Source organism: Brachionichthys hirsutus, chromosome 11, assembly GCF_040956055.1.
Source record: "Brachionichthys hirsutus isolate HB-005 chromosome 11, CSIRO-AGI_Bhir_v1, whole genome shotgun sequence".
Classification (NCBI taxonomy): Eukaryota; Metazoa; Chordata; class Actinopteri; order Lophiiformes; family Brachionichthyidae; genus Brachionichthys; species Brachionichthys hirsutus.
Window position 1 is genome coordinate 1573289 of NC_090907.1, and position 14030 is coordinate 1587318.

General features: G+C 47.2%; 3 protein-coding genes across 3 annotated transcripts in view; 2 read left to right on the forward strand and 1 right to left on the reverse strand.

Annotated features, from left to right (window-relative positions):
- Positions 1–1493: 1493 nt before the first annotated feature.
- LOC137901651 (ventricular zone-expressed PH domain-containing protein-like) lies at positions 1494–4071 on the forward strand. Its single transcript, XM_068745695.1, has 4 exons — positions 1494–1631; positions 1721–1939; positions 3712–3886; positions 3965–4071. Exons 1-4 carry the CDS (start codon positions 1494–1496, stop codon positions 4069–4071), a joined length of 639 nt encoding a protein of 212 aa, XP_068601796.1.
- Positions 4072–6376: 2305 nt separating this feature from the next.
- Positions 6377–10394, reverse strand: ptx3a (pentraxin 3, long a). Its single transcript, XM_068745325.1, has 4 exons — positions 10253–10394; positions 8925–9084; positions 8347–8777; positions 6377–7026 (listed from the first exon to the last, which is right to left on the reverse strand). The coding sequence occupies exons 1-4, from the start codon at positions 10392–10394 to the stop codon at positions 6377–6379; spliced, it is 1383 nt and encodes a 460-aa protein (XP_068601426.1).
- Positions 10395–12417: 2023 nt separating this feature from the next.
- veph1 (ventricular zone expressed PH domain-containing 1) overlaps positions 12418–14030 on the forward strand; it is a 17292-nt gene continuing 15679 nt past the window's right edge. The window contains exon 1 of the mRNA XM_068745696.1: positions 12418–12439. Within this exon, the coding sequence (XP_068601797.1) occupies positions 12418–12439 (22 nt within the window). The remainder of the gene's footprint in view (positions 12440–14030) is intronic.

The following is a 14030-nucleotide window of genomic DNA, read 5'->3' on the forward strand; positions in this document are numbered from 1 at the left end:
TGGGAGTGTCACACCTATATGGATTTCACTGGTGGAATGTTTACAGTATATATCAAAGTATTATTCTGTCTGAACTATGAAGCATTTATGGTTGGTATCATGCAATACGTGTGTGTGTGCGCGCGTGCGTGCGTGTGTGTGTGTGTGTGTGTCTGCGTGTGGGTTTAAAGGCTGCATTCCTGAGCTTGCTGAGCCGTAGCCCGGTGATTAATAGTAACTAGCTGATTGTTTAAGAAGTGAAATTCCTCAGGCCTGTTTTCTCCCCCCCCATCTTTACTCACTTAACCAGGTGTGTGTGTGTGTGTGTGTGTGTGCACTTACTGCACCTCTAACCTTCTCCTCTACGTGACGGTGTGACACACGTTTATGTGACAGACACAAAAGTGTGTCGTATTTTGTTTAGTTTTGTTTTGGCTCTGACCGATGACATTCCTCATCCCGTATCCCGGCGTCGGGCAGCGCTCCGTAGAGAGAGATGTCTGTTTCCCAAAGCGCTCCGCTTCGTGCCGTCCTTCGGTCAGGCTCCGATGCTGAGAGGATGAGCCGCCTGGGTGTGCAGGGAACAATGACGGCCATATTTCAGCTCGGCGGCGGACGAGTTTTGGGCTTCTTTTAAGGTGGAGCAGCTCTTCTTGGGTTTTATGTGAACATGCACTTCTGGAGGCGATTGTTCGTTGTGTTTTTTGTGTAATACCTCCCATCGCCCATGTAAACCTGCTGTTTTAATGTTTAATAGAGGGTCACAGAAACGGATATAATGGATAACGCAGTGTTTCCTAAATCCCTCAGCTCTGAGTGTGTGTGTGTGTGTGTGTGTGTGTGGGGGGGGGGTTGCAGCAGACAGATCACACATTACCAAAGGAGTCGGTTATTCACATCATCACATATTAACCTGTACGTGCCGCCCCTGTAAAAAGAGGCGCGTCTCGCCAGTATTTATGCCACGCTAAGCTAACAGGCTAATGAGGGTAACAGACAGATTCAAACAAATATTCCCAAAATATTGAACTGCTCGTTTCATGTTGACTTGCATTCCACCGTTCTAAGAATATTTGTCGTACCCCCCCCCCCCCTTTAATTTGCTTTAACTGTTTCTTGACAGAATATTATTTTGCGCAGAAAACGAACCCAGATTTTCCGTTTTCTTCTCTCTTTCAGGACTTGGCTGTAGAAAGACTGCCTTTCTCTGGAATATGCCCCATCTCCATGGCAACAGGCCTCGGGCAAACGCCGAATTTATCTTCTGTCATCCAGGAATGCGCTGAAGCGTATTTTTAGGATTATTCATCAACACAAATGTTGATTTATAAATAATGTTCTCTTTAAATCCCTGTGATTATTTTACTCTCCACTCTTTCGGAAACCCGATGCAGACGACCCTCTTGATGGTCCTGTAAAACCAAGAGATAAACATGTTAGAGGCTAGCCTGGGATCTTAAACTGGGTGGTACCAGTCCCAAACTGGTCTGATCGGAGTCTAAACCAGGCCCAGGATGCACCAACTGTTCAGCCAGGTGCTGGGGCAGAGGGATCTGTCCAGGGCGGGGGATCTATTCTCTCTGGAGGACTCAGAAATCAAAGACTGTCTGTCTCAGGCTCTGGATCAGATCAAGGTCATCTCCTGCTCACCGGTCAGTAGACAGAACGGACAGTCTGTTGCCCCTCACGCCTCTTTGGGCCCCCTTTATTTACCGTTATATGCCCCCTGTCCACCCGGCAGGACTATCTGACCAACGACAACGACCAGGCTGTGGTGGAGATTTGCGTAACGCGCATCACCACCGCCATAAGGGAGACGGGCTCCATTGAGCAGCACAGTACCGCCCTGGTGGGGCTGTGGGAGTCGTGCCTGGAGCACAACCTCACCCCGAAAGGAGAGACCACGGAGGACACGCCGCACGCCAAGATAGCGTCCGACATCACCAGCTGCATCCTGCAGGTAGGCGTTCTCTACTGCTGCTTTCCACAGGTGCCCCACCTGAATATAGAGATCATACCTTTACACGTACCTGTCGCCGCTTCGAGTGCAGCTCTTTGTGATTGGGCTGACTAATGCAGCCTGACAACGAGGTATGCAGAGCATTTAAACGCTATAATGTAGGTCAGAGTGCGCCCAGTGATCAGTGGGGGTTGAACACTGGTTTCACTGTTAGCTACCGCTAGCTAGGTAGTTATTTTCATATCATTTAAAACTTGTCATTTTTCTTTTAATTACATTTTATTTATAATTAACCAGCATTAACACGTTTGTCAGCATTGATTTTTCCTATTGCTCCATTTAAGGTGCATCTCCCAATCTAGGATTTTTCATATCGGACCCCTTTATGATTTTTAATCTTAGATTGGGAGATGTGAGATTAATTATCTCATTCTAAAAGAGCTATTTTTAGTCCTTGACTTTCCGGTGCCAGTTTGCAAAGTCAACTAGAGCGTAAGCATCCACCGATGCAGCTCACTTTTCCTGTGAATTTAAGGCCACACTTATCTCCCTGTGGCACGCCTGAACACGCCATCCAGGGGTGAACGGCGTTTACACGTCCAAGCGAAACAAAATGTTCTGACTTCCTTTCATTCTCCTGACTCTTTTTTATTTTCTAACCTGCCCCCACCCTCCGTGTCTTTATCTCGTCTTTTGACCTCTTCTAATTTGAATCTGCAGATCCACACTCCTCTTACTCTTCCACTAAAACTCCCACGGAGAGGAGTGAAGTCAGCGGCTGAGGGTGATCTGTGCAGCGCTTCACATCAAAGGAACGCTGATGAGATTATATTCAGATATCAGATTGGTAATAAATCTCTACGTCAGCAAAGAGGATAACAATCTGGTATAGTTAGATTATATATCATTTGCAGAGTTATCCAAACTGATCTGCTTCAGTATTGATCCAGAAAAGACCTCCGCCAAGCACCTCAAAGCCGATCTGGATGAAATCGGTGGTAAAATCGAAACCTACATGATTGTGTCAAATTCCATAAACATCAGTCAATAATGAACTGCGATATGGAGAGATAAAGTTTGAAGCTCTATTTAGTGGATCTGAAAATTTCATCAAGATCTGCTTGTAGCATTTTAAGATGTGTTCCTAAAAGCCAGACAGAAATCGCCTGAAACAAAGTTAACCTTCTGGGATTAGGTAACGACGCATTTTATTGAGGGCACTGCCACCATGTGGCAGAAAAGCGGTACGACACTTTCTAAAAGTTCCGTTGATGAGGATGTTGATGAGTGTAGTTTTCAAAGCCACGATGAAACGTGCCAAATGAAGCGGCACCTCATTCCGTAGAAACCTACTTCTAGCATCGTGGAATCGTGAAGTTATCGATTTTCAAATGATCAATGAAATGATTAACGACAAATCTATTTTACCTTCTTGCTTTCCACAGATGCATGAAATCGGTTTGAATCAGCATTATCTCAGCGGTGGGACACATGACCCGTCGTACACACACACACACTGTCTCCCTCTGCCCTGTTGGGGGAGCTGTTGCCTTTCAGATCCTCCATCCTCCTGCTTCATCCTTAAATGTTGACACGGGGACAAACCTCTCGATGTGGAATCACACGTTGCTACGTTTGATCTCAGAGACTCCGTGCATCCTCGTTCCTCTTTTCTTTCTACCCCCTTGATTGCATTGTTTCTATAATTTGATCCTTTCTGCTGTTCACCTGATGGGCTGCCGCCCCCTCGTTGCCTCCTTGTGTCTCCTCAGAACTACAGCTCTCCGTCGGTCATGGTGCTGGCCGTTCCGGTAGCGGTCCGGTTCCTGCAGAGAGGGAACCGGGAGCTGAGCAGGAACATGTCCAGTTACCTCTCCCTGGCCGCCATAGCCAAAGCGGATCTGCTGGCTGAACACACACAGGCTATTACCCTCAGCGTGCTCGGAGGTAGGACACAAAACACACGCTCACACTCTTTTGTGTGCACTTTAATGGAACGTGCTGAATTACTGATGCGGTCAGCAGTTGTAGGAGCGAACCGCAGTCTTACACAGTTATGGGCCATCGTCAATAAGGCCATCAGGATGATGATGATGATGATGATGGTGAATCACAGCTCTGGTAAACCATGACCTGTGTGGTCCTCTGTGGCTTATTTTGTTTTCGCATAAACATTTTCTGAATTTCTCTACTGTAATTATCACTTGAGATGTTGCGAGATTGAACGAGACAGTGGTTAGCGCTGTCTGAAGCACTGGCGACCGGATCTACACCGTCCACGTGGTGATCTGGATCATCATCAAAAGGTTCTAGATTGTTCTTTGTATCTTTATACACCAACCATGAAAAGTAAAAGTGAATCAGAGTTGATGCGTATTTTTAACTGATTCTTGAATCCATAAATGGGTTTTAATGTTAAAATGTAATATTTGACTGTGTCAAATCTCTTAAACGTCAACAATCAACCAAGATATTGAGGAACAAATGTTAAAGCTCCATTGACTGCAACGTTAACAAAAGATTCAAAATGATCCAGAATCCAGGATCTCTTCTGGATGACACCCAAAATGTAATCATCTGTTCCTGGTAACGTTCCCAACATTTCCTGAAAATGTAATGAAAAATCAGTAACTTTTTGAGCTATCTTGACATACAGGCAGATAAATGCTGGCATAAACATAACCTCCTTCGTGGAGATAATAAGTTACTGGTAGTTTTAGTTTTAACAGAACAAGGCAGGGCTGTGGTAGCCAAACCCCCGGTGAAACCGGGCCTGGCTTGTGAGTCTCTGCAGACCAGAGAGAAAAGATGGGGGGCACGAAGAGGTAGAAACCCATGCTTCCAGTGGCTGTGATCCAGCCGGCCAGGGGGCGATGTGAGTTTAGGTGTTGCCTTGGGGCAGTTTGTAATGCAGCGTAGGCAGTTTAAAAATGTTACCCCCTGCACCCGTCTGCTCAGGTCACTCCAACCTCGCGTTGGATCATTAACAAGCATTCATTTATTCCTCCCCCACGAAAACCTCTACGTAAACACAACGCAGGGTAAACACAAGCCCGCAATCTGATGTGACACACACACACACACGCACACACACACACACTGATCGTAGAAGCTATGATGGATTAGCTCTTGTCTATGGCCCTTCACATTGTCGCCATGGCTCCGCTGAGGTAAAACACTTAGTTATAACGCGCTGACTTTTAGTCATCAGAGGCGGCGCAGTGAGGAAAGTTCGGGGGGCGGGCGGGGTCAGTGGAAGCTCTGAATGTTGAAGGTGACGTTTGTTTTCGTAGCAGGTCACCCTGCAGACGGAGACTGTAAAGAGGTCGTAGCTGCAGGAGAAAAGTGGGCGTGGCAGGAAAGCTATAAACATATGTTAACAACAACAACAACAACAACAAATGGCCACAGTGGGAGGCGTGTTGTCAGTTTGTGTGGTTTGTGTCGTCACCTTTTTATAAGTTATAGATTTATAAATCAAAAATCACAGGCAGGAAGTTTTGATAAGTTGATAGGAGGTCGATGAGAGGAAGAAAAAAAAATCTAGCATATCCAGCCAACTTGAAATCTTTATTCAAACTTATTCTCCATTCATTCTGTCATATAATGAAAATTATTTATATATACAAAATACATTCAGTTTCACCTTTTCACAAGAACAAAAAAACAACAATTTACAGTATAATACAAGACAGCTCATATACGATTATTAGTGTAAACATTGTCCACAGTTCCTTTTCTCAAATCCAAAAAGAATAACCTCAATATCGCGTTACAAATACAAACCAGCTTCACTCTGATTACTTTATGCAGAATTAAAAAACACACATTTATTATCCTAAAGTAAAATGAGAACTACCAACTAATAAAATACAGCTGGAATCATATAACTCGTATAAAGTGAAATCCTTAAAGTGTAGAAAGCTTTTTTCACAAATTAAGGAAAACTGTTTATAACAATACATCGCTAATAACATTTTTTGGTTTGAAGTTACTCCAAAGAGACGTCGGATGGTCTTGATTGAAATGAAAGCAAGTACAGCAGTTTTCAGTCACGCAAGTATTTCATATATCCTTGTACTGCAATGCAATATGGGATGTTCAGCAGCGTGCAGAGAGAGTAAAAAAATATATATAATATAAAACATTTGTTTGCATCGACGGCTGATTAACTGCACTTGCTAAAAAGAGAGAAATGCTTTATTGCTGTGTAAAATATCGCTCTACATCTACAAGAAAATCGTGCGTGTGTGTGTGTGTGTGTGTGTGTGCGTGTGTGTTTATGGCAGCAGTTTTAAAAATAAACCTTCAGTCCGTGCCAGCAGTGGCGGTGACGTCTGAACCTGTCCCCTAAAGTTCGTTGCAGCATTAGTGTTCATGGCGATACTGATGCAGATGCTAATTTCGGTAGCTCCCAGCGTGAAGAGTGTGAATTTGTTAGTTGATGAAATGAGCGCCTCCGTGTGGAACCATCTCCGTCACTCCCCACGCCACTACGTTCCCCCTCTGCTCGCAGCCCTGGCCGTCCCGCAAAGCCAGCTGGGAAATCTCCTCCGCTGAGAGCACCCTGTCCCACATGTTCACCCCCGTCATCTTCCCCGTGAACGCCAGATTGGAATCGAACCCTGCGTCGAACCCGGGCATCCCTCCGTCGCCGCAGCAGCCGTTCCTTTCCTGGCCCAGCAGGAGCGCGCCTCCGTGGGGAATGACGTGTCCCTCGGCCACTCCGGGTGTGGCTGTCGCCTTTTCCCCATTTGCCCAAAGCGATGCCACGCCCTGGTCTGACGTCCAAGACCCGCACAAGTGAATCCATTCTGACCCGCCTCCTGGGTTGACCACGCCCCGTGCCTCCACCAGGTGAGCCTCTCCTCCGACGGTCAAGAGCGCCAAGGTTTGACCGAGCAGCAGCTGGATCTCGTAGGGGTTTTTGCGATTTCCGTAGGAGAGCAGCACGGTTTTGTTGGCGACGACGGTCGGCTTCGCCCACATGCAGACGGTAAAGGAGGGGAGGGACAGGGGGACATCCGGCGTGACGGAGGTGTAGATCCGACGGGAACGCATGGGGAACAGGAGCGCCATCTCGCACCCTAAGCAATGAGGAAAGACTGTATTGATTATCGCGTTTAAACATAACGTTTGTAAAACAGGAATTTGTGCGTGCCGGCAAGGAAATGCAGCAGAGCGAGATGAAGACGTCTGAACTTCATCAAAAAGTACAAGTTCAAAGGAGTTTATAGCTGCAGCTAAAAACTCCTTTGAACTTGAGCTCGCTAAACGTCTTTCGCTGGGCTAAAACGTAGAACAATTGGCTTCCTCTCCTTCACCTCATTCCTGTCCCTCCTCTTTTTGGACGGATTTACAGAACCCCCCCCCCCCCCCACCACCCCCTCCTCTCTCTCTGTGCCACTCCGGATCAGAGACCCCTTCTGTTGCTCGTTAGCAGTCACAGACCCTAAAAACCGACATATTTGTCTTGGGTTTCCTCAATTCAAAACTAGCGGCGAAAGAACGATGCTTTGAACATGCTGGCGTTCTGTTTGTGATGATTTCCGTTCAGATGCTTTTCCCAGCGTGCTTTTCTGTGGTTTCCGTGGAGACTGGCCAATGACTGAACCTCCCTCTTGTAGGCCGGCTTTATATTTCCGGACCCGTAAAACGTGTGTCTTAATTAGATGAGTAATTCGACCTACCAGGTTTGCTTCGGAGTCTTTATGTGAATCATTTCAGGAAATGAAAGCTGTCTTCTGACATGAATGGTGGTTTTGTGGCTCTGATGCGGATCCAAGTTCCCTGACTCACACTCCATTACAGCATTTTTGAATGTTTCGTTGCTATTAGTCTGTGTTTAATCCGCGGATGGATGGCAAACGAGAGCAGAAGCTCTGCTAACTAGAACCGCATGTTGTTCAGACTCGTGCTCAGAGCACACATTTTGCTCTTAAATTATTATCTGTAAACAGGCTCATTAATTATGCGCCATTGAAAACAGCTGGAGGCGAAGGTTGATTGATGGTAAGGGTTTGTTTTTTCAATAAATAAATAAACGCTAAATAAACAGATGTAATAAGTTATTTTAGACCCCGCCCCCCCCGTACCCAACCGCTTGTCAGTCATCCTCGTACGGCGTTGACTGAGGCTAATGTTGCTAAGCGACAGAATGCTACTCGAGGAGGATAATACGCCCGGAGACAGACAAAGGTATTTATGGAAAGGTGAGACCTGACAGAGGGAGGGCCGGCTCTCATTATTTAACTTGATTCATGACCTGAAAGTGTCAAAGCAGGTAAAAAAAAAAGAAGATTGAAGGTGGAAGGTTGTGTGGATGACGCGGTTGAGAATGCAAAGGGACAGATTGCAACAGGTAAAAACAAAGACGGGCATCGCTGGCGGTTGGATGGATGGCTCACCTGCAGGTAAGGATCTTTGCCTCGATGACCTCAGCACCTCGTTCAGTTTCAGCCTCTCCTCTTGCAGCGCGGCCAGCACGCCGTTCAAAGCGGCCTCTTGTGACGGGATTTCTTGCTGTGGGTTTGCAGCGCTTCCAAGTTCCGGACTGTTTGGTCCTTGGTGCGGGTGCGGCTTCGTCCCGGATCCTGGGCTGGTTGATAAACCGTCCTCCTGTCTGGCCAGCCGGGAAGGTTGCGTTTTCACTGCTGAGAGGAGCTGCTGCAGCATAGCCTCGAGGTCGCTTGACCTTTCCACAGAATTCCCACCGACATCAGAAGCCTGATCTCGCCGCTGCAGGGCTTCTCCGAGGCGGCGCTCCAGCTGCGTGGACATCTTTCTTCCCGCTGTCTCCACGGCAGCCCCACAGGAGCCGCCGAACTCCGATATCGTCCTGAGGAAAATCAAGTTTAAAAGGTTTTAACCTATACGAGGAAGCGATCCCAGTCCAGTCATCAAAACATTTAATCTGACAGATAAGCTGATGAATCCATAAAAACAATTCCAATGAGGTTCTAGTTATTGGCTCTGTCGTACCAACCTAGTTAATTCTGAGCGCAACGAGCTCATCTCCACCTTGATGATGTCATCGGAGTACTGAAGCAGCATGTTCTCCCTCATCTGACTGTTCTCCAGCATCATGAAGAGTTTGTCCCATTTGGTCAGATCCGCAGAGCTGCAAGGGGCTTGGCTCGGTGTGGCTGGAGGGGGGGGACAGTTAAAAGGATGGGAATGAGTTAAGTCCTGTTATTGACCTAGTTAGCAGTAACCTGCAATGCACTAGTATTCAGCCTAATGTCCGTCTCTCAGGCTCACGGCGATATCAAGGAAGCAGAGGAGAGAAATGCAGGCCGGGACAAAATGAACCCTGGGAAAACGGCTTGTGGAAGGAAAGAGGAGAAACCGATCCGGGAGGGACGATCGATGTCAGACAGACTGTTCTGATTAACGTTCAAGCCTCCCAAAGTCTGTTTATGCCCGAAATTGTCTTGTGGATGGGGCGTTATCACAGGGCTGCCTGTCGTCGAGGTTCAAAGTAAATTAGGTGGAAGGTTCGTGCAGCCGACTCGGCAACCCGAGGGCCGAGCTCTGCCAAGGGTTCGTAAGGGATTTGGATTGATCTGGGAGCGGGTAGGTGTAGAATGACCCAGGTGTCAAATCTATGTTCCGATAGGATGGAGATATTCTGTTAGTCTTTAGCAGTATGAAGGAGCTAATGTCGTACATCTATAGCGAAGTAGCATATGTAGCAGAGAAGAAGCACACCCTGCGCTCTCTGGGTCGGCTAGTCCAATTCATGTAATCGTTCATCAATGCAACAATCCATTTAATGTCTTCCTCATTAATGCAAGTCTTCCTCCGGGCGCTGACCCCCACATTGTGTGACCTCCTCCTTCACGGCAACACGTGCAAGCTCACACTTTGTCTTCCGTGCACACGCCCGAGGAAATTCAACGCATCAATGCGCCTGTGTCCCAGTCGGATGCTCCCGGTCGGGCTCATGCGCCTGTGTCCCAGTCGGATGCTCCCGGTCGGGCTCAGCATGTTCTTTAATGCCCTCCTCTACACTACACTTCCTCTTTGTCTTTTCTTGTGTTTTTACTTCTGTTTTAAGCTTCGGACTGTTTCCCTGAGAACAAACTAAAAAAACACCAACAAATAGAATTAAACTGAGCAGAAAATCTCGGCCACTGCCCACATGAACATCGGTGGAAGGCAAATCAATAACTGGAGCGATTAAAGGATGCATTCAAAGACACCAAGTCTCACTTTGTGCATCGTTCACCCTGATCTCTCCATCTTTCCACTCCTTCATCTCAGCATTTCAAAGCTGCATGACTTCCCACACAAAGGAACCGCAGCACTTACGATCGGGCGTCTCTCCGCCTGGGATTTCGTTGTAGTAGTTGTCGCTGTAGTTGACCTCGATGTCATCGTCCCCGTATACGCGAGCCAGACAGAAACACGCTGAGAGCGTGCACGCCGCTTTGGCGAGCCTCCAGAGGATCATGCTGCTGCCGCCGGCGGATGGTGGACGGGTCTCGGGTCAGCTCTGTGCTCTACCTGCCCGTCTGGAACAGAAGGCGAGTCACGGCGCGGGTTCAGCGTCTGCAGGGCTCAAGCTCCAGAACGCCGCTTTTGAACCCCGGACTCTCATACAGTATTTATCCCCTCCTCTTCAATGACTCCCCACCTCCCCTCTCTCTCTCTCTCTCTCTCTCCTTCCCTCTCATTCTTCCTTGTTAAATGCTGAGCAATCCTTTGGCAGGAAGCCGAGCAGCGTGGAGGAATCCAAAGCGGCTGCCGGGGGTCCACGCACTCTCGCACTGACTGACATTTATTTCACTTTAAAGATCGTACGCTGTCGGGAGATTACATTTAGAGGAAGATTCTTACGGGATAAATCCAGTTTATTTACAGCTGCTTGGGGAGTAGAAGGTGAATGAAACACGCAGCATCTCCGGAAATGTCTGACGAGATGGGAAAGCAAAAGAGAGCATGGGTGACATTTTTATTCCTAATCCAACACGGCGCTGGAAGAATCTGTAATCTCCGTAATCTCCTTCCTTCTACCATCAAAGCAGATGTTTCAGTTCTGAATGGCATTCCGAGGAATGTTTTTCGTGTGTAAATATTTGATCAATACTCTAAATTTCCATCTTTGTAAAAAGAAAGGTGGGTGGGGGGGGGGGGGGTTTGGCTCTCCAAGTATAGAATCTCCAAGCTGCGCTCCTGCGGGCGAGGCGGTGAGTAATCCGTCGTTGGAGGTCGCCTCTATTTCGTAATCAGATATAACTTCTGTGACTCACAGAGTGAGCGAGAGAGAGAGCGAGAGGGGGAGGAACGAGGTAATGGAAGGGGGGGGGGGGGGGGGGGGGTAGAGAACATAAACTTTCCTGATTTTCGCCCCATGCAGAGATGGTGTGTGTCAACATGTGTGTGTGCTGGAGGACGTTTGAATGGATCCCAGACATCGGGGCTTTCTAAATGGGTTTATTGTTCTCCTGCTTTGCTGAGCTTATTTATTTATTTGCCGGTTGCACCATGTGCACAGTTGTGTGTATAAACTGTGTGTGTGTGCGCGTGCGTGTGTGTGTGTGAGTGATGTGTGTTATTGAAGGAGATGGAAATAATGACTTCCAGACTCTCATCCCGACCCTTCCCACCATCGTTCCGTCTGTCGTTCTTTCATTGTGTGTGTTTTCTCTCTCACCTCTTCACCGGTTCTCACCGGCGTTCCGTTCAGATGAAGCTGAAGCTACCGCCGTCTCTTTACGGCTGCATTTATTCAAAGCGCTTTTATTTTGAAATTTTGCTGCCTGCTTGGTTTTTTATTGGTTTAAAAAAAGATGATTTCTTTGTAGGGTGGCTCCTCACCTGCAAGAAGGTAACGGGTTCGAATCCTGTTTGTTCTCCCCGCCGGTTTCCTCCCACCTCCGAACACATAGGTGAATTGATTGCGTGTAGGAGTGTGTGCGTGACTGGTTGTCTGTCTCTGCGTGGCCCCGCGATGCGCTTGGCGACACATCCGAGGTGTACCCCGCCTCTCGCCCATAGCAAGCTGGGATTGGCTCCAGCGAGTCCCGTGACCCGCCAAGCGGAAAAGCTGTAGAAAATGGATGGATGGATTTCTTTGTAATTGTAATTAATATATATATTTATTGTAATTCTTTGTAATTATAATTACAGAGGAGGAAGGATAAAGCTATTCATTAACATTATTGGATTGGATCTTCCCATCACAACCAAGTGTCTGTCCGTAGATCAAACGGAGAGACTCCGATCGGTGAAATAAAGGTGGGAAACTGGTTTTGCTTATTTGCGCCACAGGAAATCAGAAGAAATAAGAAATCAGATACGAAAAGCTGACGGCAAACATTTAGAAAAGAATAAATCGAATTTATGTCGAGACGCCATTAAATGGGGTTTTGGATGTGCCCCCCCCCTCCCCCCCCCCCCCCGCAGGGACAAAGCGGAGGACGCTGCGATGCTTTATCTTAGACATAGATCACGCTCCGAAGATAAATACGTAAATGGAGAATGGCACGTGCACACGTGAGTGTGTGCACGGTATGTGTGAATATGTGCAGCCTAAATGCTTCCACATTTCTGTCTGCCATGCGAGGTGGGAAAGAGGCCACCTGGAAACGCATCAGACGGCTTCCCCGACGGATCGGGGAGAAATCGCTTCAGCGTGCGCGCATCGACAAAGAGAGTGAATCTGAACTGAAGTCGCTTTACCAAAGTCGAAGAGTGAACATGAAAGCGTGTCGGATGGTGATTGATCCGATCGGTCGCTTCGGTTTCCCGCCTTGTAGTTGAACTCCATTAAACCGTATATCAGCTGCTTTCAAAGGATTGAACATTAGAGCGTAACGTTTATAAAATCTATGAAAACCCGGACAAATGGAGGCTGATTGTGGAAAGAAAGCATGACATCGGATCTTAATCGATAACGTCGCAGCCTTTCTTCTGCACAACCCGCATGTTATCGGTTTAATACAATCGTTGCTTGTTATCGACCACGAGACGTTTCTAGCGTAGAGATGTGTGGCCTGCAGCGGTGCATAACGTATGATTTAAACGTTTTACACGTGAAACAGGGGTCATATGTGCATGTGAAAACGCTCACGCGTGTTTCATCCCTTCCAGCTGCGTGGTCATGTTTCATACGGTCCCGAATACTTTAAATCAGTTACACCGTGTTGCGGGATTCACTCATGAAATAGAAATGTGCTGAATCCCAGAGAAATGGCCTCTCGGGGACGACGGGGAGAGGCTGGACTCCCGTCTCTTCCATTTGATTCTGACGGTTCCTCCAGCGCCTCGTTCCACTTAACTTCATTTGAGCTGCATGGAATAAGACATTTGGGACGTGCGTATGTACGAAACGAGCGTTGGACGCTCTGTAAAACACGTTTAAATCATCAGGATATCCAGAAACGACTCTGGATATCATTTATGTCCATTTCTGTGCGTCTCATCCTGGACAACGATCCCCGTTTTCGTAAGTCTTCGCTGTTTTGGGATTTTCCTTTTGGAAGTTCGCCTTTATTGCTGGATATGAATGGAATGCTCTCATTTGTGTTCAAAATAATATCTGCAGCAACATTCAATGACTTTGCCTCCACTGAGGGGGTCAAGTTCTGTCTGGATCTGGATCCGGGGAGCCCCGAGGGCAGCCATGTCTCAGTGGGATTTGGATTAAGGTCTTTGTTATTATATGTTATCCCAGCTTGCTACGGGCGAAAGGCGGGTTCACCTCGGACGCGTCGCCAGGCAACCATTCACGCACACACACTCGCACACTACGGACAATTCGGAGTTAATAATTCACTTAAATTGCATGTTTTTGGAGGAAACTGGAGAAAACCCACAAAAACACTGTGCTGTGAGGCGACAGCGCTAACCACTGCCCCACCATTGAATACATTGGTAACAATGCAATTTATTGAAGATAATAATGATAAAAATAAGTATAATTTAAATTCAACGAATAAGGAGGAAAAATCTCTCAATCAACCGCAGTGAAATGTAACTTAAAGGTTTTCTTTACACGAGACGCGATGCCGGATATTTACGCATCGCTTATCGCTCAGTCTCAGGGTGTCTTGCTGAAACCAGCGTTGGGTGTAACTGGACTGTA

Bases quoted from the DNA above. Each gene is read 5' to 3' on its own strand.
- LOC137901651 (XM_068745695.1), top strand. From the start codon at position 1,494: ATGCACCAACTGTTCAGCCAGGTGCTGGGGCAGAGGGATCTGTCCAGG. The intron at 1,632-1,720 runs GTCAGTAGACAG...TCCACCCGGCAG, and splicing joins AGGTCATCTCCTGCTCACCG to GACTATCTGACCAACGACAA. The intron at 1,940-3,711 runs GTAGGCGTTCTC...GTGTCTCCTCAG, and splicing joins TCACCAGCTGCATCCTGCAG to AACTACAGCTCTCCGTCGGT.
- ptx3a (XM_068745325.1), bottom strand. From the start codon at position 10,394: ATGATCCTCTGGAGGCTCGCCAAAGCGGCGTGCACGCTCTCAGCGTGT. The intron at 8,778-8,924 runs GTTGGTACGACA...GATTTTCCTCAG, and splicing joins TTGCGCTCAGAATTAACTAG to GACGATATCGGAGTTCGGCG. The intron at 7,027-8,346 runs GTGAGCCATCCA...CTCATTGCTTAG, and splicing joins GCAAAGATCCTTACCTGCAG to GGTGCGAGATGGCGCTCCTG.